Source organism: Electrophorus electricus, chromosome 14 (genome assembly GCF_041902795.1).
Source record: "Electrophorus electricus isolate QZ-2024a chromosome 14, ASM4190279v1, whole genome shotgun sequence".
NCBI lineage: Eukaryota > Metazoa > Chordata > Actinopteri > Gymnotiformes > Gymnotidae > Electrophorus > Electrophorus electricus.
In genome coordinates, this window is record NC_137510.1 from 11,916,081 (window position 1) to 11,940,636 (window position 24,556).

General features: G+C 44.4%; 1 protein-coding gene across 1 annotated transcript in view; it reads left to right on the plus strand.

Annotated features, from left to right (window-relative positions):
- sspo (SCO-spondin) overlaps positions 1-24,556 on the plus strand; it is a 54,518-nt gene that overhangs the window by 27,779 nt on the left and 2,183 nt on the right. Inside the window, exons 60-107 of the mRNA XM_081696442.1 lie at positions 100-146; positions 235-405; positions 581-715; positions 948-1,090; positions 1,210-1,304; positions 1,569-1,618; positions 1,707-1,877; positions 2,030-2,200; positions 2,376-2,455; positions 2,649-2,818; positions 2,939-2,985; positions 3,233-3,433; positions 3,608-3,778; positions 3,877-4,074; positions 4,370-4,469; positions 4,650-4,870; positions 5,242-5,391; positions 7,326-7,492; positions 7,691-7,836; positions 8,328-8,548; positions 8,869-8,904; positions 9,103-9,267; positions 9,597-9,806; positions 10,064-10,231; positions 10,539-10,673; positions 10,879-11,122; positions 11,539-11,691; positions 11,875-11,921; positions 12,110-12,280; positions 12,528-12,704; positions 13,958-14,113; positions 14,308-14,429; positions 14,789-14,925; positions 15,155-15,201; positions 15,410-15,673; positions 16,062-16,223; positions 16,681-16,797; positions 17,022-17,160; positions 17,385-17,581; positions 17,835-18,005; positions 19,629-19,756; positions 20,165-20,310; positions 20,781-20,827; positions 21,267-21,431; positions 21,620-21,843; positions 22,353-22,448; positions 23,249-23,309; positions 24,000-24,130. Of these exons, the coding sequence (XP_081552568.1) occupies positions 100-146; positions 235-405; positions 581-715; positions 948-1,090; positions 1,210-1,304; positions 1,569-1,618; positions 1,707-1,877; positions 2,030-2,200; positions 2,376-2,455; positions 2,649-2,818; positions 2,939-2,985; positions 3,233-3,433; positions 3,608-3,778; positions 3,877-4,074; positions 4,370-4,469; positions 4,650-4,870; positions 5,242-5,391; positions 7,326-7,492; positions 7,691-7,836; positions 8,328-8,548; positions 8,869-8,904; positions 9,103-9,267; positions 9,597-9,806; positions 10,064-10,231; positions 10,539-10,673; positions 10,879-11,122; positions 11,539-11,691; positions 11,875-11,921; positions 12,110-12,280; positions 12,528-12,704; positions 13,958-14,113; positions 14,308-14,429; positions 14,789-14,925; positions 15,155-15,201; positions 15,410-15,673; positions 16,062-16,223; positions 16,681-16,797; positions 17,022-17,160; positions 17,385-17,581; positions 17,835-18,005; positions 19,629-19,756; positions 20,165-20,310; positions 20,781-20,827; positions 21,267-21,431; positions 21,620-21,843; positions 22,353-22,448; positions 23,249-23,309; positions 24,000-24,130 (6,871 nt within the window). The remainder of the gene's footprint in view (positions 1-99; positions 147-234; positions 406-580; positions 716-947; positions 1,091-1,209; positions 1,305-1,568; positions 1,619-1,706; positions 1,878-2,029; positions 2,201-2,375; positions 2,456-2,648; positions 2,819-2,938; positions 2,986-3,232; positions 3,434-3,607; positions 3,779-3,876; positions 4,075-4,369; positions 4,470-4,649; positions 4,871-5,241; positions 5,392-7,325; positions 7,493-7,690; positions 7,837-8,327; positions 8,549-8,868; positions 8,905-9,102; positions 9,268-9,596; positions 9,807-10,063; positions 10,232-10,538; positions 10,674-10,878; positions 11,123-11,538; positions 11,692-11,874; positions 11,922-12,109; positions 12,281-12,527; positions 12,705-13,957; positions 14,114-14,307; positions 14,430-14,788; positions 14,926-15,154; positions 15,202-15,409; positions 15,674-16,061; positions 16,224-16,680; positions 16,798-17,021; positions 17,161-17,384; positions 17,582-17,834; positions 18,006-19,628; positions 19,757-20,164; positions 20,311-20,780; positions 20,828-21,266; positions 21,432-21,619; positions 21,844-22,352; positions 22,449-23,248; positions 23,310-23,999; positions 24,131-24,556) is intronic.

Consider the following 24,556-nt stretch of genomic DNA (forward strand, 5'->3'; position numbering starts at 1 on the left):
GTTTGAATGAAATTGTTAATTGTAGTCCATCTGTTCTTGGTGTCTTGGAATATGTGATGGTAGTTGAGTATCTGCATGTTTTTGCTTGTCCCCCACCAGCACATGCATTAATGGAGACATGCGGTGTGGTACGAAACCCTGCCCTGGTGAGATGGATTTCCCTTTCAAGATCATACATATTTTAATGTTTTTGCCAACCGCTGCACACATTTTTCTATTTAACTGTTGTCTTAGTTGACTGTGGTTGGAGTGAGTGGACTTCCTGGAGTGCCTGCAGCAGGACATGTGATGTGGGCATTAGGAGGCGGTACCGCTCGGGGACCAATCCATCACAAGCATTTGGGGGTCGTCCTTGTGAGGGTGACCGGATTGGCCTGGACACATGTAGCCTCTACCCTTGTAGTGGTAGGTCTTTATCTGATTGGTAGGACACTTTATTAATTTAACAAAAAAAAGTGTTTTTGTACTCAAGTACCAAATTAGAAATTGTTCTTTGGATATAATCTTTCTTTTGGTATCTTCTGCTTGTTTTATGTGGATGCACATGACTATGTGTGTATATGTGTCTGTGTTTCTGCAGGTGTTAAGGGGCCGTGGAGTGCATGGTCTGAATGCTCAGTGCCATGTGGTGGTGGCTACCGGAACAGAACTCGAGGACTAGTCAGAAGCCATGGCACTCCGCAGCAATTTAGTGCCTGCAACCTTCAGCCCTGCAGTGAGTACATTGAACTTGACTGTACAGGGAGGGGAGCTGCAGGTGTGGCCGGGTGTGTGGGCTTGTGTGCGGGTGTGTGCAGGTGTGTACCTGCCGGGTATGTGGGTGGTGTTACGTGTTGTTGGATCATTATTATTCAGGGATACTTTGCATGAATGATTGTTAATGAATGCTGAATGCTGAATGCTGCTGCCCTGCCCTTTGCTCTGACCCCTGCTGCCCTGTGTTGCAGGTGGCGGCACTGTTTGTGCTGCGGGTCAGGAGTGGACAGAGTGTATCAGAGAGGTGCTGCTCTGCTCTGATCTGTCCATGGATACCAATGCAAACTTTACATGTTCACCTGGATGTCATTGCCCCCTGGGTTCTGCCCTACAGGTGTGTGTGTGTGTGTGTGTGCGCGTTCGTGCGTGTTCGTGCGTGTGCTTGTGTCTGATCCTGTATCATTGCGCTGGTCTCTGTCCTCCTGGTGTGAGATGGTGCTGTGTCTCCTTCAGGATGGGAGCTGTGTGCCTTTACCTCTATGCCGCTGTGATGTAGATGGGGAACAGTATGGGCCTGGAACTGTTGTCACTAAGGACTGCAGCAACTGGTAAAGAATCGTACAGCAGCCCTTTTGCCGTCTACATTCACTGCAATAGGACGACTGTCGGAGACTAGCATTCCCACTCCTGGCTGCCTTATACTTATGAATGTGAAGAATTTGTCATTTATTTTCCTTTCTGACACACTAAACACTCATTGTGGATTTTACATAATTGCTTTATATGGGATGCATTGTCTTGTACTTCATTTAATTCTTCTGAGGCTCCCTAAGTTTGATTGCACATAATCACTCATTCATTTTGTTTTATAGCACTTGTGAGTCAGGAAAGCTGGTGAACTGCACACATTTGGAGTGTAATGGTAAGATCCTCCAGGAGGTGCAACTGGTTTGCAGCTGGCAGAGTTGTGTGTGTGTCTGTGTGTGTTTACAAGTGGGATATTCCCTCAGTGGATGGTGGCTGGTCAGCCTGGACGCCCTGGGGCGTGTGCTCCGCATCGTGTGGTGCTGGGCTGCAGTCGCGCTATCGTTTCTGCTCCAGTCCAGAGCGGGCCGGTACCGGATTACCCTGCCTTGGACCAGAACGCGAGGATCATGTGTGCGCCTTCTCTCCATGCAGCCGTGAGAGACCCCACCCACATGACTCTGTTCTAGCGTGAAGTATACCTTTACTATCAGTAATAGCATTTAAAGGATATCTGTAAGTCTAGTCAGGATATTTGTAAATAAAAGTGAAATGTTCTTCCTTACTTTGTCATTGTTCTCCTTGAAAGGTCATGGAGGGTGGAGCGAGTGGACATCCTGGACGGACTGTACCAAGACATGTGGCGAGGGTGTTCGGAGTCGGCGGCGAGAATGTGACAGGCCAGTTGTAGGTGGAGAGGGAGACTTCTGTGAGGGTCTCAGAACTGAACTTATTGCTTGTAACACAGACCACTGCCCAGGTACATAACATTTTTTAATGTTTTTAAATGCATTTCCTTTGGAGATATGGGTCTGTTTTATGTACATGTAACTGTGTATGCATGTGCATGCCTGCATGGCTGTAGCTATGCACAAATACAACTCCTTGGTTATGTGATGGCTGTGTTAGACTTTAACTGCAGGTTGTGTTTTCAGTGGCTCCATGTTCAGCTGTTCCAGGCACTGCGTTCAGTAGCTGTGGGCCCTCATGTCCCCGTTCCTGTGATGAGCTGGCTGTAAGTACAAGCTCATCTCCTAGTTGCTTCACCACACCAATTATTTTAAGAGTGTTGGTCAGCCAAAGAGTTCAGAATTTATAATTAATGTTCCACACCATGCAAGATCCTAATGACTCATGAATTAGTGCTAAAGATAATTATGTTCATCCTGATGGTGACAATGACAGTGATGGTGATGATGATCCCACAGTACTGCAAGTGGCATTGCGAACCTGGCTGTTACTGCACCAATGGCAAAGTGTTGAATCATAACAGCACAGCCTGTGTAGAGAGAGAGCAGTGTCCCTGTCTTGATCTGTCCACTGGCCGGCGCATTGCCCCTGGAGACACAGTCCTCTCTCCAGATGGCTGCAACAACTGGTGAGTTAAAGGAAGGTAGTTGGAAGAAAATGTGGGAGCCAGTGATCAGTGAGCACTGTGGATTTACCACTGCAGTGTGCTCTGCCTTTCTGTCTTATGTTTTGTGTTTTCTGTGTTTAGTACCTGTGATGGAGGGCAGCTTACCTGCAGCCACGATCCATGCCCAGGTTTGACATCAAGCTTATTCTAGCTTGATCATGTGCTTGCATTCACATGTGCATGATTTCTTATTCTTTTGTATTAAAAGCATATTTGTTTATGACTTATGGATTGGGAAAGTAGCAGATCAGTTCAAAATACAACCCTCTGCCTCTCTCTCTCTCTCTTTCTCTTTCTCTTTCTCTTTCTTTCTCTCTCTCTCTCTCACTCACACACACACACACACACACACACACTTCCTGTCCTGTTTCTCAGTGCATGGAGGCTGGTGTGAGTGGTCTAGCTGGACACCGTGCTCTAAAACATGTGGTGCTGAGTGGGTCTCTCGCTACAGGAGTTGTGCCTGTCCTGAGTCCAGGTCTGGAGGGGCGGCGTGTCCAGGCCTGCAGGAGGTGCATGGGGGCCTGGGGGTGCAGATCCAGAGACAGCCCTGCCCTTCCATCACCTTCTGTCCAGGTTACACTTATCTCTACCACTAGTCATGCATGAGAGTCAAAGGCTGTGATTCAGTGGGCAGATAACTCAGGCAACTCTCATATTAAAATGTAATCTAGACAGCACATTTTGTCCTTTCGGGTGCATTTTTCTTAACTAGAAAGTTATTTTGACTACCTCTCTCTGTCTGTGTAGTGCACGGATCATGGGGCTTGTGGAGTGCATGGTCAGAGTGTGACGCATGTGCAGGTGTGTCTTTGAGAAAGCGGGAGTGTAACAGCCCCCCTGCCCGCTTCGGGGGTCTACCCTGCCACAGTGAACGTCTCCAGAGCCGTGGCTGCCATGACAACTGGACCGTGTGCACTGGTGAACTGCCCTTCAGCATTCAGGCTGTTTTTCATCCCAAATCAAGGCCATGTGTTACATGGCTTAAATGCTATTCCTTTTGTCATTTTGACCATCAGACTGTGGGGGAGGACAGGAGGAGTGGCCTTGTGGGAAGCCATGCCCTCGATCCTGTGAAGATTTCCATGGTGACACGGAGTGCGTGGACACACCTGGGTGCAGTCGGACGTGTGGCTGCCCAGGAGACATGGTTCTGCAGGATGGGGTGTGTGTGGAGAGAGAAGAATGCCACTGTAAATTCCACAACAGCACCACTGGTGAGGAAACCCCACCTTTTGAGGAAGGTTTTGGTATTATTATTATTATGCAAAATATTTGAGTTCTAAAACTCATTGCTGCATTTCCAGTGTTTAAAAACTATTTTTGGCAGTGTAAGAGGTAAAAGATTGTATCTTTAACTTTGGAAAAGTAAAGAAGCATCAACTGATTTAAAGTCACTTAATAAGCTGGTTTGTCACTACTGTAGCATCACTAATATGCTGCTTGAAACTATTACTTATATAACTGTATTCTTTCTGTATTAATTGGTCTTTATTTTCCCCTATAATTCAGAGAGTTTAAATATCAACAACACTTCATGGGAGTGGCCTGATAAGACTGGTTGGCAGTATGTAAATTCAGGAGAGAGCATCATCAGAGACTGCAGCAACTGGTAAAGTTGGCCAGAACTTCCTCTAAAACTAGTATTTAGTTCCAAAGTGTTGTGCTCCAGGATGTGTAGTGCAACACCTTTTTACCATGACAGACTAAAGAAAAATGAGAAGCTTGTATGCTATATGCCCAGAATGAAGTTGTGATCAGATGATTTGCTTTGTTGGTGTTTAAACCTCAGCACCTGTGAGGCAGGTATCCTGCACTGTGACTCAGTTCCTGGTTGCCTTGTTGATGGCGGTTGGAGTCAGTGGGGGCCCTGGTCAGAGTGTTCAGTCCCATGTGGGGGTGGAGTCCAGATGAGGATTCGTCAGTGTAATAATCCCACCCCTCAAGGAGGCGGGAGAGAGTGCAGTGGTGCAGGCGACCAGCAGAGGGAGTGTAACAGCCAAGTCTGCACAGGTTTGTGAACCCAGGCATAAAACCTACTAACACACTCACACTATTGCCTTTCACACTATTAACACTGTGTTAAAACAATTTATTAACAAATGATTACTTTTAATCTTAATTAAAATCTTTCTGTATATCCAATTCTTTTCAGATCAGATACAAATTATATATATATATATATATATATATATATATATATATATATATATATATATATATATATATATATATAATATTTATTTATTTTTATTTATTTTTATTTCTTCAGTTGTTTCCTTTCAATTAATTTATTTAATTAAAGTCAACTCTGTTCTACAGCCCAGTTCAGCCCAGCACAGAATAAGCAGTAGTCCATCAGCCTCTATAACTGTGTTCCACAGATACAGGACCATGGTCTGACTGGTCAGTTTGGTCTGTGTGCTCTGTTACCTGTGGGGGAGGGGAACAGGGGCGCACCCGCTCCTGCCGCACCCCCCCTTGCACGGGCATGACACGCCAGAGCAAGACCTGCAACACGCACGTGTGTCTGGGTAAGTAGCACACCACATTTCTGCCCAGCCTCTTAGCAGGCCTGCACTTCAGCAGGGCAGCGTTCACACATATCACAGCTTTTTCTCCACACATGGCTGCCCATGGTTCTGAGAAAGAGACTGGTCTGATTTTCCATTTAAAAAATAAATGAAACCATCAGAAATCATGTGAGGGGATGTTCAATTAACATTCAGATGTATTATGTTTTTTGGTTGAATGTACTCTAGTGGCCTACCCAACCCATTTTCCCACCCAAGCTCATCACTGGCCATTACTGGTAGATGCACAGGTTGATGTATGAACACCTCCAGTACTCTCTGGGTACCAGTTTAGCTGCTGACTTGGGACTATAAATATTGGTATGAATCCAAATGATGGATGTCTTCTTCTGTCCCTCTGAGGAACTAACCTTTTGGAACTCCTAATTAAAAGAGCCTAGAGCCACTTTCAAAAAGTGCTTAATCTTACATTTTTTTCATTGTTCCATGGTAAGCAAACTATCCCCAAATGAAAATCTTATTAAATTTTAAATTTGTTATCTAAGAAATAAGAGTTGGGCTATACCATCTGGAGGGCGCTCCAATTCATACTGTCTGAGGGGTGTTTGCTATTGTAATTAAACTCTCCCTCAAGGCTGTGTGCTGCAGCTAATCATCCAGGGTGAAGGAAGTTCCCCAGTCAGGCCCAGGCTGCTGCGGCGGCCGGCTGGGCACTGCACTCATTTCCCAGTGAACTGGCTCCATTCTATGGCCTTCTCTCCTCAGGGCCATGAAAAGCAAGGAGAGCTATTTCATGAGACTTGCTGTGAAATAATCTGCTCATTCTGCAATTCCAGTTTTGCAACAGCTGTATATTCTTAAAGAAGACAAGTGACTGGATCCTTTTATAAAGGACATCCATTGCAGGCGTGGTACTGTTTCAAGGTGTATGTGAAGTACAAGTTCTGTCAAGTTCTGCTGCAGAAATATTGGCTCTTGTATAACTGCTGTATATAGCAACAGCAGAAATTTCTCCATATTAGATTTCCAGTGATGTGTAGGATATCTTATGGCCTTGTGCGATAAAGATATGTTAGGGTCTTGTGCATATCAACAGCCTCATCAAATGATTATAAATATGGCTATTGAACAGCAAATATTTTGTGTTCAGTGTAGCAGGATGTGCACTGTTTTGAGCTGTTCATAAAGCCAAGATCTGCAAGGGACTGGATGGAAGCAAGCTTCTTAGCTCTCCTAGAAAACAAATCCTTGCTGTCCTAGAAAGCAAAACTTGTAGTAGTGTGCATTCTTTCTGTGTGTCAGTTCAGTGTTGTAGTAGTGTGCATTCTCTCTGTGTGTCAGTTCAGTGTTGTAGTAGTGTGCATTCTCTCTGTGTGTCAGTTCAGTGTTGTAGTAGTGTGCATTCTCTCTGTGTGTCAGTTCAGTGTTGTAGTAGTGTGCATTCTCTCTGTGTGTCAGTTCAGTGTTGTAGTAGTGTGCATTCTCTCTGTGTGTCAGTTCAGTGTTGTAGTAGTGTGCATTCTCTCTGTGTGTCAGTTCAGTGTTGTAGTAGTGTGCATTCTCTCTGTGTGTCAGTTCAGTGTGTTGTAGTAGTGTGCATTCTCTCTGTGTGTCAGTTCAGTGTTGTAGTAGTGTGCATTCTCTCTGTGTGTCAGTTCAGTGTGTTGTAGTAGTGTGCATTCTCTCTGTGTGTCAGTTCAGTGTTGTAGTAGTGTGCATTCTCCCTGTGTGTCAGTTCAGTGTTGTAGTAGTGTGCATTCTCTCTGTGTGTCAGTTCAGTGTTGTAGTAGTGTGCATTCTCTCTGTGTGTCAGTTCAGTGTGTTGTAGTAGTGTGCATTCTCTCTGTGTGTCAGTTCAGTGTGTTGTAGTAGTGTGCATTCTCTCTGTGTGTCAGTTCAGTGTGTTGTAGTAGTGTGCATTCTCTCTGTGTCAGAGGTGGGATGCCCCCCAGGCCGCCTGTACAGGGAATGTGAGAGAGGTGAGGGCTGCCCCTTCAGCTGTGCCCAGCTCAGTGGCCTGGAAGGCTGTTACTCAGAGGGTTGTGAAGAGGGCTGTCACTGCCCACTGAACACCTACCAGCACCACGGAGCCTGCCTACAGGTCAGAGCGCTGACCCGCTGGTGGTTAGCCATCCATTTCTGCAATTACTGCACAACAGGAGTGCACTAGGAAGCCCTACAATAATTATGTGGATACTTTGAGTGCTCATCACATTGCTTGTTCTCTATATGTTTTAAGGCTCTACTCTAATATAATGGATGCAAAGAGTTTGGAAATGCTTTCTTGTGTTATGTGTAGGAGTGTCCATGCTTGGTGGACAAAGAGCTCTTGAGTGCACTTCAGAGAGTGTCTGCGAACCCGGAGTCAACTCTAGACCTACAGAACGTCACCATGGGAACTGAGCTCTGGTCTGGAGAGCAGCTGATGCATGAGTGTAGCACTTGGTAAGAAGAGCTGCTTTTGAAAACCTTTATTTAATGTCTGTCGGGTCAGTAGCACTGACCTTCTGAAAAGTCTCTGTGCTTCCTCTAGTCTCCCTGTGGTGTAACTGAGAGGCATGTAGGCAGAAATGCCCGCTCAAGAGCAAGACCCAAATAATTTACACTTCCACTAGACTGTACCACTGAAATGTTTAATACACATTCCAAGCTCTGTAATTCCTGGTGTATGCATTGTGTAGGTATATATGCTGAGTGAAATGAGGACAGCCAGTCTGGTTGGTTGCACAGATGATGTGCAAATAAAGAAAGCAAAAGATCCCACCATACACTAGAAAAATATTGTTGGACTATGTTTGAAAAATGTGTTCCTTCCCTAGTGAGGGGATGCTGGGTTCTTAGCCAGAGCTGTCTTTGCCAGTAATGGCAATAATTCTTCCTTGAACCTGAGCGTAGTTGGTTAGTGTAATCTCATTTTTGTTGGATGTCCATCTCAGCTTGTGTCAGCATGGTCGGTGGAACTGTTCACTGGTGCCCTGTCCTCGTGATGGAGGTCTGAGCCCCTGGGGCCCCTGGGGGTCCTGCTCACTCAGCTGTGGGGGTCTGGGGCAGAAGGTGCGCAACAGGGGCTGCACCCAGCCCAGCCCAGCCCATGGGGGGCATGACTGCCTGGGTCCCCTGCAGGAGACAATGTACTGCCAGACCCCAGACTGCCCCAGTAAGCCAAAGACCGCCTCAGCACTTTATATTACAATTTATTATTTTTATTTCTATTTTAATAAAATATCTAATATCTTGTATCATATCATAGATGGTATATCAATAGATACCAATATAACCTCAGCGTCCTTGAGTTTGAGAAAGGCGCCATATAAATGCAACTAATAATAGTAATAATAATAATAATAATAATATGGTACCATGACTATTCCTCTCAATGCTCTCACTTTCTGTTATGATAAACCTATAACACTGTAATACTTTATGGAAAATTAGCTTTGTTTGTGTGATTCTGATTTATAACCACTTTACTTGCAGTTGATGTGCGTCCTACAGATGAACCACCTCTATCAGGTAACCATGTAACCATGAAGTTTATTGCACATGTATATAATGCTTAGCTAGGTGATGAAAATTCAGCCAAATCATTCTTAATTCATATCAGTCCCTTAGTGTATCCCTAGGCTCTTAAGTAGTGCTCTCTCTCTCTCTCTCTCTCTCTCTCTCTCTCTCTCTCTCTCTCTCTCTCTCTCTCTCTCTCTCTCAATGCAGATGAAGATTTGGGCTTCTCCCAGTGGACATCATGGAGTGCATGCTCTAAAAGCTGCAGTGATGTAGGACATCCTTCACTGAAGACCCGTATGAGAGAATGTGTCAGTGCACCCTGCTCAGGACAGAACAGGCAACAAAGAGTCTGCAACCTCTCTCAGTGTCCTGGTACACCTGAACCCACTCTGCACACTCTGCTATTGGCATTATTTCTACAGCCACATTATCCAGATCTACTATGAACCTATGTGATAGAACTCTTGACAGTACATGGTAGCTTTGGAAGTGCCTTCAATCTGTAAGTCTTTAGTCACTGTCTGATACTAAAAAGTTATAGTTTCATGTCTGAAGTTTGAAAACATACTTATTAATTCTTCTCATACACTCTATTACACTCAATACACTCATTGCACAAACATGTGGTTTTGCAATTAGCAGTTGTCTGTAATTGTGCTTAAAAGCCTGTAAGCTCACTTAGCTGTGCTGGTCTCTGGGAGATGGCGGAGTGTGTGTGGGAGAGGTGTGTGCCCACAGGAACTGCTCATGGGTAGAGTGGGGGGAGTGGGGTGTGTGTTCACGCTCCTGTGGGGTCGGGCAGCAACAGCGCTTCCGGACTTTTCTCGCTCCGGGAGTTAATGGAACCTGGTGCCCAGACATCCTCGGGGGCAACGTGGAGCACCGCTTCTGCAACATCCGTGCCTGCCGAGGTATACCACTGACTAAGAGTTTCCTTAAATGTTGAGCTAAAGTGGTAGAACATAAAAGATTATTCCTCATAATGTGCCTTTGTTTTTACTTTGATAAAGTTTTAACACAGAAACATGGAAAATGGACGTGTGCATTAAATACCACAGCCACATATACTGTATGAATAAAGACGTTCAAAATACAAACAAAAGCCTCCAAGATCTTTAAACATAAACCTTAAAGTTGTTATGAGGGCTCAAGTGCTGTCTCTCCACAGTGGACGGGAGCTGGTCTCGCTGGAGTCCGTGGTCCCTCTGCGATCAGTCGTGTGGGGGTGGCCGCTCCATCCGAACTCGCTCCTGTTCCAGCCCTCCCCCAAAAAACGGGGGGCACAAGTGTGTTGGAGAGAAGAACCAAGTCAAACCCTGCAACACCAAACCATGTGGTATGACCGTCTCAAATACACCACTTGATTCACCACTCCTTTCAGTGTTCCCTCTGAAGCATGAAGGCCTAGCAGGACTTTAGAAAAAAGGTTTAATATAGGCTGATTTGTTTTGTTTTTAAGCTTGTTGCACAGTGGTACAGTGCCTGTGGAGTAGGTGTAGGATATGCTGTGGAACAGATGTGCTGGTGTCACCTTTACTTTATTTGGCATACTTTTTTGTGCTTATACATTAGAACATACAGCGCAGGTATGTAATATAGAAAGTGTTGTTTATGATTGTGCTGTCCATATATGTCCGTGCCAGATGACAAAGGCTGCCCACTGGGTCAGGAGTTCGTGCCCTGTGCCAATGAATGCCCTCAGCGTTGCTCAGACCTGCAGCAAGGCATTCAGTGCCAAGCCAGTACTGAGTGCCAGGCTGGCTGCCGATGCCCTCGGGGTAAGGGGCGCAAGAGAGCTGCAATTTTGACACTTAGATATTTTCATCTTAAATCACTATTATGTACGGTAGATTTAAATGAACCAAGGTGTAGATAAATGCACAATAAGCAAATTTATGCTATGATAACTTGTTTATGCTATGATAACTATTTTGTGTGTGTTCGTGTGTGTGAATGTGTGTGCATTTGCATGGATGTATGCAGGTGAGCTGCAGCAGGATGGGGTGTGTGTGAAGCCATGGCAGTGTGACTGCGTGGATGCTCTGGGTCAGAGCTGGGCGGCAGGAAGTCAGCACGAAGTGGCTTGCAACAACTGCAGCTGTACAGATGGAGTGCTGTCCTGCACAAACCGTAGCTGCACAGAGGAAAGCGACTGCTCCTGGAGTTCCTGGTCCAGCTGGGCACCCTGCAGCACCACCTGTGGGTCAGGACAGAGAACGCGCTTCAGGTGAGCGCTGCAGAAGGGTCCCGCTCCTCATGCCTACCCCTGCACTGTACATCCTAATGTTTTCCCTTTCCCCAGAATAATTTCTCCTTCACATTACACACCTAGATTAGTTGACTAACCAGCTCTCAGTCAGTTTAAAAATGGGAGCAAAGCTGAATGCTAAAAATGTTTTCCTAGAGTGGAACATCAGGATTAGGACTCCAGGATTAGGAAACACAGAACTTCAGATGGATTTTTCACGAGAGCAAATGAAATGTATTGGACAATGGTCCTGTCATTCAGGGTCTGATGCAAAGCTACAATGTGATGGGACAGGTACGGGGAGCGAGCTGGACAGAGACGAACAATGAGGGAAAATTAAAACGGATCAGTTTGGTGGACTGCTATTGGCAGAGCATTGGCGCTTTCTTTTACAGATCGCTGATACCAGAGAGTCCAGATGCAGACTGTCATTTTGAGGAAGTTCAGCACAAACCATGTGACCTAGGGCTGTGTCCGCCACTGTGTCTCCATGGCAATGAGGAGCTATCTGTTGGAGACACGTGGTTACAAGGGGAATGTAAACAATGGTAGGTGAGATGGAGAATGTTTTAGGATTCTCTCTGAAATATCTGGGTAGAGATAAAATTATGCCATAATGTAAATAAACAAAGTCTATATACAGAAAAATCCCCTGCATCACAGAACAGTATGTGAACTGTTTTTTTTTTTGTGTTTTTTTTTTTTTTGTATTTGTGTGGTTTTATATTCAGCACATGTATCCCTGAGGGAGAGTATTGCCAAGAAATTGACTGTCAAGGTGGGTATAAACTACACTGACCTAAACCTTAAAAGCACATTTTCTTGAAACCATTTTCTTGAAGCCATCCAAAAACATATTTTGGAGTTACAGATCAGTAACTTAAAATCAGTCACTTAAAATCTCAGCCCAAAATGAACATTATTTTGATAGGATGCGAGTTCTTAGAAGGCTTATTTTCTTGGCAGTGGATGGAGGTTGGACCCCATGGTCCATGTGGTCTGACTGTACTGTTACATGCGGTCGGGGAGGTCAGGTCCGCAGCCGGGCCTGTGTCAACCCGCCTCCCCGTAACAACGGCACCAACTGCTTCGGACCAGAGAGAGAGGCCCAGAACTGCCATGTTGCTCCCTGCCTTGGTACGCTTCTGTTAAGTGTTTACTGCATTCTATACTGTACTGTGTACAATATATCTTACCTGCAGGTATTTATATATCCCATATGTCCAGTATTGCTTACTAGCATATATTTATATGTCCCTGAAAAATCCAAGTGTATCTTTAAACTCATCAATTTAAAGGTGTAGTAGCTGTGTTGCATTTAATGATAAATATCTGTCACTGATTGAAATTTAATAACATTCTTGGTCTTGTCTCTCGGTCTCAGACGATGTGTGTCCATGGTCCCGCTGGTCAGTATGCTCTCGGAGCTGTGGTGCAGGTGTGGTTTCCCGACGCAGGCAGTGTGTGTGTGAGGAGGAGGGTGATCATGCCTGTCCTACTCAAACTGAGGCAGAGAGGAACAGAGAGGACACTCAGCTGTGCTACCGGAGACCCTGTCCAGGTAATATCCCATATGACACCCCACAGAAGGTTAGGGTATTGCCTGAAATACTTAACTGCTATACAACAACAACAACAACAACAACAACAAAATAATAATCATGATATAGTGTAAAGTCACATAACTCACAAAACCGCAGAGACAGAGCACACTTAGGCCGCACCCATGCCCACACTGGTCACGCCCATAACGGAAACAACTGTGCACTTTCTATTGATTTGCACTACACACTTCTCATTATTGGCCATGAATTAAAATTGGGAATATGCCAAAAAGGTTTTGCATGGTGGGTTGCACGACAAATACGCTTAAAACCCCGATTTAAGGTTTTACATGATTCTAAAACGCTAAACCTGCCAAAAGGTCGTCATGGTTGGCTTAAACTATAATCAGACAGGAGGGCTCCATACCCACAGGAACTTTAAGGGATCCTGATAGGTTAAATGACTTATGACTAAATTGAATGTCTAAATGGTGTATCCTCACTCATTAGTTCACTTTTAATAACGACTTCTGCAAAGAGCATGTGGAGATTAACATTGTAATCAGGGTTCAACAACATTTACCTAGCTACCAGCCACTGTGGCTTACGTCGATTGTCAAGTTCATCAGATCTATACAGTACAAGGAGGACATTGATAATAGTGGTGCTAATAAAATGCATATAATATATGTCTTTGATCACAGTGTCAGGATCACATTTGACATCAGGATGAAAGTTGATCAGCTTAGCCTGCCTGGAGGCTCTGTCCAGTAATGGTAGCTACAAGTCAAAGGAAGTGAACACAGCCCCTCTGTGGGCTCATTTTTTTGCAAAATGATTTATTTATTTTTTTCTATAATACTAATTCTAAGTGGTAGGGTATTGAATTAGCGGTGTTGCTGCCGACATTTTATGTTAAAGCTGTTGCAAGAATCAGTGTCCTGCAATTTACCATACACTCCCATTTAAACTTCGCGGGATATTTTTCCCCACGAGGTGCGTGGTTTTTCTCTTCGATTATGTACAATATAGTGTTACATTTCCAATTTCATTAAGATTTCTACCCACTGTAGTGACAGTGCACACTTTGCACCATGTTCATAAACAAAGCAAAATATACATTTATTCATTTATGGATGTCAATTCACACTGATCATGTTGACTCAATTGTATTTTGTCGCAAAACAGCAGCAATTTGTGAGCAATGCTCTCTTAAGTGCACTTCACCTAGAAACTAAGTTTCTCATGCAATCCAATCCCTCACCCACAGACTGTCCCATGTCCGAGTGGACTGAGTGGACGTCGTGTTCCTGTGTGTCTCCGTTGCAACTGCGATACCGTGCACCACTCACTTCTGCCACTAGGGGCCAGCACTGCACTGAGCTTGAGCGGCAGAGCAAACCCTGTAAACCTCAAGACTGCCAGGGTGAGAGTATACTGTGCGTGAGTGGGAGTGTGTTGTGTGCGTGTGTATGTATGTTTATGTCCACATCCACATTGAATTTCAGAAACAAATTGGATCACTAGCTAAGGTCACCAGTGCAGTGTAAGGTGTATTTACCTTTATATGTTACTGAATGTCTTCAATAACTTTGTCCTTCTGTTTCTTCTGTGTATCAGACTGTGTGGAGCCCTTCCAGCCAGAGTGTGGTTCACCCTGTGAGAAGCAGTGTGTTCTGCATGGCCAGGTGGATGCCTGCATGGTTCAGGCAGAGTGCACTCCAGGCTGCTACTGTCCTCAGGTCAGCCTGACCCTCCACCACTGAGTATTCAAGGAAACATCTCCAACTGTCACTGCCTAGCCTATTTAAATCTGAGTTCTTAAGCGCTGACCTTGCAATAAAAGTAGAATATTTCAGTGAGACACACCACCTCCACCTCATGTTATTTTCAAGAATTTTGGTGTCAGTCTGTCAAGATCCCTGAGCTAATTTTACCATCAACCATATCAAGGTAGCTTGGCTACAAACTAATATATGAACACAAGCACTCTTCCAAATGCATAATCCAAACTGCAACTTGCAGTTCATAATATGAAACTCTGGGACCTTCTTTTTGGAAGAAAGCCTGAATAAAGTTGTGCGTGTTTGGGTCCCTGCAGGGTCTGATGCAGCAAAACAGCACGTGCATAACTCTAGAGCAGTGCGGCTGTGTTTACCTACTCCAGCAAGATTCAGGCGTGCCTGTTCCCATCACTGTCCCACAGGGGGCGCTGGTCACTCTAGGCTGCAGTACATGGTAAGCTCAGTGATACTTGTCCTTAAATCAGCCTTAATGATAAAGTGTGCATGCCCTTTGGTTCAGAGATTCATATAGTTAGTAAAATATAAACTAATACAGACTGGTTAAAGACACACACACACACATAGATAGATGGATGGAGAGAGAGAGAGAGAGAGAGAGAGAGAGAGAGATAGAGAGAGAGAGGTTACATTTCCTCAGATATTCTCTTTTGTGTGTTTTGTAGTTTATGCCATGACGGGTCTTTGCAGTGTGATTCTCGAGAATGTGAAGGTAATAAACTTCATACTTTGAAGATTTCTAAAAACAAGGCTGTTTAATAACCCACTGATTCCCTATAATAACCCACTGACACTGACTGCTTTTTCTATCCCATTTTATTCTCCTCTCTCTCTCCTCTTGCTTGCTCTCTCTGTCTCATTAATTCTCTCTCTGTCTCTCATTCTTTCTCTGTCTCACTCATTCTCTCTCCCTCTCTCAGTGTCTCTCAGTGAATGGTCAGAGTGGACTCCATGCTCTCGGTGCATTCCTGCTTCCTCGCTCCTTCACCCTGGCATTACTGCAGGTCTGGGTGGAGGTGTGGGCGTAGGTGTGCATGAGGCCACTGCAGCTCTGGTGTCTGTGCAGAGGCGCTACCGGGCATGTCTGGATATGGACTCTGGGTTGCCCGTCAGCACAAGAAAAGGGGAGTGCTCCAAACCCCTGGAGGAGGAGAGATTCTGCCCACAACTTGATGTCTGCAAAGGTGGATGACCTGTAGAATTAATTACATCATTGATGTTGTAAGACATCATAAGTGAATGTGTTTGGAAATCTATTGTTGTTGAATGGGAATGAATGGGAATCCATTGTTGTTGACACATCAAGAAACCACATTTTCTGTGTTTATATATATATATATATAGAAAGTTACTGTATTTTTGGCAAGGGTTTTACATGGTACAATGAAATAGAGAGAAAGAGAAATAGTAATTTGACCATGTGTCAGAAAAAGCTATGGTATTATTCTGTGTCTGTAGCTTCAGCCTGGAGGCATTAGCTTCAAAACTCTCCAGCTTTGTAGCTTTGAGAGAGCCTTGGAGTCTGCAAGTCTCTGTGCTGAATGTGTGATGCTGACATGCTTTCTTCTGCAGACCCATGCCAGTGGAGTGTGTGGGGGCCGTGGAGTGTATGTCAGGAGCCATGTAGTGGAGGCTTCCGCCAGCGCGAGCGCAAAGCCCTGGCACTGCCATTTGGAGCCCACTGCACCAGACAGCAGCACCAGTCACAGAGCTGCAATACTGCCCTCTGTCCTGGTATATGCACACACAGAGCATATATATCTTCAAAGAACAAAGAAGATGATATTTAAGATTGTAATGAAATACACAAAGTTTCCAGAGGATGTTTCAGACAGACATCCTTCCTCAGCTGTGCAAGAAAAGTGCTTTGCTTGCATAGTTGATGAAGGACCTCTGTCCAAAATGTTGAAAAAGATGCCAGGTAACTGTGGTAAGACATGTAGATTAGAGATATTCACAAGCTTTCCAGAGAAGCAGGATGTTTCGGACAGACGTGCTTCAAAGCACTTTGCTTGCACAGCTGATGAAGGACCTATATATATATATATATATATATATATATATATATATATATATATATATATATATATATATATATATATATACACACATACATGCGTGCGTGCACACACACCCACACACACACACAGAATACCAAAGTTGCTCATTTCACCTTGGTGACTGTTAACAGGTGAGCGCTGCGAGGACAGGGGGCGGGTCTATGAGGCTTATTGTGCCAATCAGTGTCCTCGGAGTTGTGCTGACCTGTGGGAGCATGTGCAGTGTCTGCAGGGAGCATGTCACCCAGGTACTCCGATCTCTGATTATACTAGCATAACACCAAAGCAAAGCTCAACACTAATAACTCTTACTGCTGACCACACCTACCCACCCAGAGCAGAACTGCTCAATAGATCACAGGGGTGTTTCATCATTACTGTTTACTAAACTGAGATGTTCTATGCCAATGTTAAATCATTCTCTTACCGCACCTAACTGTGTGTGTGTGTGTGTGTGTGGTTGTGTCTGCAGGTTGCCGGTGTCCTGACGGCTGGTTGCTGCAGGATCGGGAGTGTGTGAGAGTGTCAGCATGTCGCTGTGGGCTTCCAATGGAAAATAGTACACTTGAGCTTACACCCGGCCAGAATGTCACAGTCAGCTGCAACACTTGGTAGAACACATGCACGCACACACACATGCATACAGACACACACACACATACAGAAACACACATGACTGGAAGAGCATATGAGCTAGATATGAATGCTAAGCTATATATTATTTTACAACATATTTGTTCAAGATATTTGTAGTTTAAATAAGTGTAAATGCCAATAAAGTAGGAACCCTCTTGTTATTACCATGCAAAATGTTAAATGGTGTGTGTCTATATAGTGTGTGTATGAACGGCTCACTGGTGTGTACGGACCGCACCTGCCCTGTTTATGGCCCCTGGGGGTCCTGGAGTGAGTGCTCGGTGTCATGTGGGACAGGACAGAGGACACGCACACGACCCTGCACACACATACCTGGAGGTCCATCCTGTGTTGAGACCATTCAGAACCAGACGTGCACTCTGCCTGCATGCCCAGGTCTGCCATACTTACAATCCATATATACTGTATATGTACATTACACAGACATAATAATACTATATTTTGCTCAACTGTATTGTTTTATTTGTTATGGTAATAAAGCCAATCATTATTAATTAATTAATTGATTGATTAATTATCATGATCCATTTGAAGTACAGCCTAATTTATTAAGAGATGTCACCCATTAGGTAGCTGTATACTACCAGTCCCAGTTCTGTTCTGATTCAGTCCATGTGTCATCTGGTAGCTGGTTGTATAGTGAGTAAATGGTCCACCTGGAGTGAGTGCAGCGCCTCCTGTGGTGGAGGAGTGTCCATGCGCAGTAAGAGTGTTCTACAGAAGCCTGAACCTGGAGGATTAGCCTGCCCTTCTCTTGTGGAACAGCACACTGCCTGCAAGACCAACAGCTGCCTGCCTGGTGGGGAAAGCACCTATATTCATGAACTTACACACACACACATACACACACACACACACACACACACACACACACACACACACACACACACACAGAATGTACCATTCCATGTTATCTTTGCATTTGAAACCTTGGTTTAGCATTTAATGCTTTAAAACCTGAGTATAATTCTGAATAGCCACTGACTTTTATTCATAAGTTGCCAAGTCATAGGCCAGAACCACATTGTCCTTCTCATCTCACATTCATGATGGCTCTGCTGCATTTTTAGGAAAGCTGGCATCACTGGAGAATACTTGTGCATTTCTAACACATGCACAAGCATACTCTTAGGAGGAACATGCACAAGCATACTCTTAGAAGGAACATAAATAGTTTTGCAGCGTTGTGCTGCAGGAACACCATTAAGTAAACTTTACTTGGTGGTATTTTGTATTTCATTTCTAAAGTGACTTTTATGCCATGCTAAAACAAATCCTGGGGATATCTTTAAAATACATATCCTGGCCATAGACTAAGCAATCTCTACCTAGGAGTAGCTGGCCATGTTCCAGGATGGGGAGGGGCTTGTTGGTTGTTGACTCTGCCCTTCCAGGGTTTCACCACCCCTCTTTCATGGGATGTCACACTTAATCTGTCCACCACACACATAGTCACATAACAAGTCGAGGGGTAGAGCTTTTCTCCAAGCTCTGATATACACAACAAGCTCGTTCTTGCTGTGTGACCAGTGACATGAAAATATGAAGCAACAAACCTGACATATCTGAGAGACACAGGCATGTTCTATCTTTAACCACTCTAGTTATTGACTAATCTTTGGAAACTGCAGAAGACTACATTGAAAAAAGGCAAAATGCTGTTTTTGTGCTGTCATACTGAAGGGTGTGCATGTTTTGCACATTTACTATGAACCTGCTAGGGCTGAATGCACTCATAAATGTTGAGGATAGCCTGGCTTTAAGCAAGAAACGGTTATGGAGTCTTTATGCTAGGAAACTGGCCATGGGCCCCTTCCCTTGTGGGTGGTCCTTGCCTGATCTGGCTCAACCATAGCCCCTCACCTTCAGTCTGTGTCTTCCTGGTGGCAGTATCACTTCTCATGTGCACCTAGTTGTACTATTTCCTGGTTGTTACCTTTATTAGCCATGATTATGTTTTATGATTATGCATTTGTGATTATTGACTTGGCCTGTGTCCTGGGCTGTTTTCTTTGTTCTTACGTTGACTACTGGAAGAGCTTTATTAAAACACCATTGCACTACCTTTGGCTTCCACCCACTACAGAAATTAAGTCTCTAGCAACCTTCATGTTCTTAAATTGCAATTTTGCAGCTAATATCACATACAGAAATATTTGACAGGTCCATTTTAAAGCAGTCAGAACATTAAAATGAAATGCCTTTGACTGAATGTTTCCTGCAGAGTAATAGGAGCTGCGAGTAATGCCAGTGGGATAGAAATTGCATAGGTGCAGCCTGAATGTCATTAATCCAAGCTTTAACCCTTCATTTTCACTATAGCTGGCTAAAAGTACAGTGGTCAGTGTACTTATCCTAAAATTTATTTGTTTTACACGTGATTGAGAGATGTTTTTTTTCTCTCTTTTTTGCCCTGGGTCAGAATGTCCTGTGGGTCAGGTGTTCAGTCTGTGTGCAGGCTCGTGCCCGTTGTCCTGCCAGGACCTGTGGCCTTGGAATCAGTGTGTAGCAGGACGTTGTATCCCAGGTTGTACCTGCCCTCCTAACACAGTAAGTCAGCCTGAATACAGCTTTAAACCCAACCCAAGCACCCCAACACAGGTCTAAATGTAATCTGAAAACCCCAGAAAATGTCGAAATGTAACCTGAACACTTCCGAACATTTGGGACCAGGTTTCTAGTTTCATGGCCTTTGTTTCATCTCCTGAGCTTCACTTATGGGTTAACAAGCAAAAATGTATCTTGCTTATGCATTAGAGAGAAAATGGAAGCCATTTTAGCCTGAAGACCTCACATAAACCAGAAACCTTTGCTTTGCGTCTTTCGACTAATGTGCTCAATATACGTCAAGACAAACCCAACAAAATACAGAAAAGCATGGCATTCCCACACCAGACGCTCTGATGTGAGATGAGCATACTGCAGTCCAGGTAACTGTGCTCGTCTCCATTCCTGTAGGTTATGCTCAATGGATCGTGTGTGGCCCACTCCGCATGCCCTTGCTCCTCTGTGTCCCTGCTCCTGCGCTCCCCCAGCATGTCCCTGGATGGTCTGGGGGAGGAGTTTCCTCCTGGCACTGTCGTACCACACCTCTGCAATGCCTGGTAACGACTCAGGCCACTCATCCCGCAGGCCGGGCTTCTCTCCCTCTTTCAGTATGCCACACTCTCCCCACTCCCTTTCCTCGCCCTTTTCCACTAGGACCGGGATGTTGCTGAAAGCATACTGATTATAAATGTCTGACATATGTGCGTGCATGCACAGGACACTTGGGGAGACAGGGTGGCTATAGATTTGTGCGTAGACTTAATATAAGGGTAAGAATGATTTTTACGTCCGCATGTTGGGAAGATTTAAAGCTGGTGTGACCAAAAGAGATTCTTATTTGATCATGTGTAAAATTCATCAGGAAAGGATGAGGGAGTTTATTTGACATGATGATAGGATTGGGGATGTGATGTGGCTTTTATAGCACAATAAACAAACATTTGATTTAGACAGCTGATTCATGTACATAGCTCTTTAAGGGAGTACCCTGTGTCATGCCCCATTTTCCCCCCTTTTATATCTGCAGCATGTGCGAGAACGGAGTGTTCAACTGCACAGAGAAGTCATGCAATGGTGAGAATAGCCTGCGCCTTTAACACTTTTTACCATGTCAGCTGGACAGAAAGCTCAACAGCCTGTCATAACACTGGCCCAGATGTACCAGGGCCTGAGACAGCACAGTGCAGTTCCACATGCCCGTGCTGAAACTTCTTGTAGGACTGCTTTGCTCAGAAGACTTTATTGTTGTTGCAGTCCATGTTTTATAGGACTGTTGTTTCTTACCACCTTCAATAATATATGGCTGGACCTTTCAAATGGCCCTGCTTTGTAGTTCTCGGCAATGGCATGCTCAGTGTGCAATTGAACGTGCACACATGTGGGTGTGTGTGTTTGTGTGTGTGTGTGTGTGTGTGTGTGTGTGTGTGTGTGTGTGTGTGTGTGTGTGTGTGTGTGTGTTTGTGTGTGTGTGTGTGTGGGTGTGTGTGTGTGTTTGTGTGTTTTTGTGTGGTAGTTGACTGTGAATGGAGCAGCTGGTCTGAGTGGAGTTCGTGTTCTGTGACCTGTGGCTCTGGACAGCAGATCTCTAGTCGTTCTGTAGCTCAGCCCAGGCAGTATGATGGCCATGAGTGTGAGGGTCCCATCCACAGGAACAGACTCTGCACACAGCCTGACTGCGGTAAGACACCTTCACTATATCACCTCAATGAAGACAGTAGCACTATAGGCCAGAGCTGAGTAGGGGTGATTTAGGCTGTGCATCACAACGGCCTTAAGTTCTGACAGACTCATTAAATACATAACAACATGGTGCTTAATTAGAGACTGAGTATGTGTTTAGTAAGACATCTTTCCCTGCTGCTGTAGTCTGCCCGGAGGGTGAGCGTTGGAGACGCTCTGTGTCCGAGTCCACGCGTGTGTGTGAGAGGGCATGCGTGGACATTTACAGTGCTGAACCACTGAACTGTAGCCAAGCCAGTGGGGTTTTAGAAGGCTGTGTGTGTGAAGAGGGGCACTATCGCAGAGCTGATGGCCAGTGTGTGATCCCTGCTCTCTGTCAGTGTGAGGAGGAGGATGGCACACTTCAAGAGGTGTATATACACACACACGCACACACACACACACACACACACACACACACACCCCACACACACACACATAAAACATCCTTTTTTATGTTCACAAGTTAACAAAGGACTCTGTAGTACAAGTGAAATGCGGCACACTTTTACACTGGTTTACGACATACAAGCAGTCATGACATTTAGAATCACATGTCTGCAAAACAGCTTGCTCTTTATCCTATAATTGTAATGCCAGTTACATTATATATTTATCCCTAAAAAGGGCCTAATTATTAGACGTGATGGATTACACTGCTGGCTCCTTCTTGTGAATGCCACTATAATAATTACTCTCATCAATAATGCATAAAATTGTTGAAAGCTTTATTTTAAATTATGTAAATGTTTATTTTCTAGACATAAAACAAGTATATAGCATAAAGTATATAGTATATAGTATATAGCATGTTATTGTATGTTTGGTATATTTATATAACGTGTATGTGTGTGCGTGTGTGTGTGTGTGCATATGCCAGCCTGGCTCTGAGTGGAAAGAAGAATGCGACACCTGTCGCTGTATAAATGGCCTAAAGCAGTGTAAATCCATCTGCACACCCCTCCTGTGTGAAGAGGTGAGCAGTACAACATTTACTGACATTATTGCGGACGCATTATTATTAGTATTATTTCTACAGCTATTTACCTTCCCTTCTATTTACCTGGTTGCTCTATATGTTCCTTCATGCGGTATATCTTTGGTGCATCCTTTTTTTTTGTTGGTCACTGTGAGACCTACCCGCACCAAAGCCAATAGTTATGAGCCCTATAGTAGGTGTTTTGTGAGGAAGTGTTCAGGGGGAACGGGGGTCCCTGGCGAGCAGCAGATGCTGGTGGATAGAGTGACTCACTGTGCAGGCCACTACTCTGGTCAGACGCTGTAGAGCAGATGGCAGCTGAATGATTGTGTGCTTCCCACTTGGCCCACTTGGAGAGGGAGCAGGTCTATTCAGCTTCTTGGGTCTCCATGACACCGATTCCACAATTGCAGCCTATACCAAAGAGAAAACATTGAAAGCAATGTACTTCACCCAGCCTTCCAAAGATGTCACAGGGTTAAAATCATCCTCAGTACCTGCTTTATTTTACAATGAACACAGTCCTACTTGCCTTTCTTTAAAGATTTCTTTTGGACTTTCCTCATTGACTAATTCTGGCTATCTGTTTCTGTGGGCCTTTAACCTCCATCACTCATACCACCCCCAGGACCAGGCATGCTACAGGCTACCATGGGAACTGTAGTGTGTCAGGCAATGCTGGCCGATGGCTCTTCCTGCTGTCAAACAGCCATCTCTGGGGCGGTGAATCAGTGTGCTATTCTGAGCTGCTCATTGCTGACTGTGATCCTGTGCTCTTCTCTCTCCGCTCTGCCCAGGGCGAAGTCAAGGTAATGGAGGCTGCACAGTGTTGCCCTGTCTGCAGGAAAGAGTACACAGGTATGGATGAGGAGACTTACATCACCTTACACATGCCACATTATTAGTGCTGCTCCTTAGCTTCCCTGGGATTGAGGAACTTTGTCAGCAATTCCTGAAGATACAGTTTGTTGCAGAGTATCAGCTCTGGTATGAATATCAAGGATGGTCGTTCCTGGCCTACTATTCCTTTTATATACACTGAAATGAACCACTGGGACAAACTGGAAGAGTCAACAGAAAAGTTATAAGTGCTGTAAACACAATACTTTTTACAATAGGAATCTGGAAAGTTATCTCCTCAGCATATCCTCAGCAGACATTATTATCTTTTTAAAAACTAGCTAATACAGTTATGTTCATAAACAAAATGAGAAACACGACAAATAAAGAATAATGCAGTTCTCGTCGTAAATAAAATAAACATGACAAATAAAGAAGCTGTCTATCCTCTTGTCCGTACCAATGAATCACTTCGGAATAAGTTCAGTTAAGACTTTTAAGTTCAGTGCAACTCATACATTCTAATCAGGGTCAAGGCCTTTAATAGTCAGTGTGGTCTCTGCAAGCCTGCTTGCTAATTCTCCCTCTTCCATTAAGCCGAGCACAAAAGCCTTTTCTTCAGACATTCTCCCTTAGCTGGCCTTTCCCCTCCTCTCCTCCTGCTCTGCTGCATTTTTTCTCTCCTCTGGACACCTTCTTGTCCTGCAGGAGAGCCGCTTGCCCACTGTCATCGTCACACTGAGGTCAGGAACATCACCAAGGGAGACTGCCGCCTGGATAACGTGGAAGTCAGCTTCTGCAGGGGACGCTGTTTGTCCGGAACAGATGTCATTCTGGAGGTATGGTTTACTAAGCACTTGCCAAAGTGTGCTTTACCCTGTAATACCTATATTAGAACCTACTAGTGGTACATGCTTATCTAACAGAGCAATAACTAAAACTCTGGTAATGAGTTTTATTAAGCAGTAATTTTAGTAATATGTTCAAATGAGTACAAGTTGACCATATACTGTGTGTTTAAGAGTCTTCTCCTGTGAAAAGCAGCTGCTGTGAAGGCTATAATCTAGAGATATATTAAGAGTGCTGTTTCTAGGTCAGTTTTTGTTTTTTTACCACACTGACAGAAGCCATGAAAGACAGTAGCTCCCCTGATTTTAGATCAGCTCTCCCATTACTAGATGTAAACAGAAGCGCAGATCTGCTTGTGTGGGATCAAAAATCAACACTAACATTTTATCAAAATGTACTCAACATGATCTGACCTT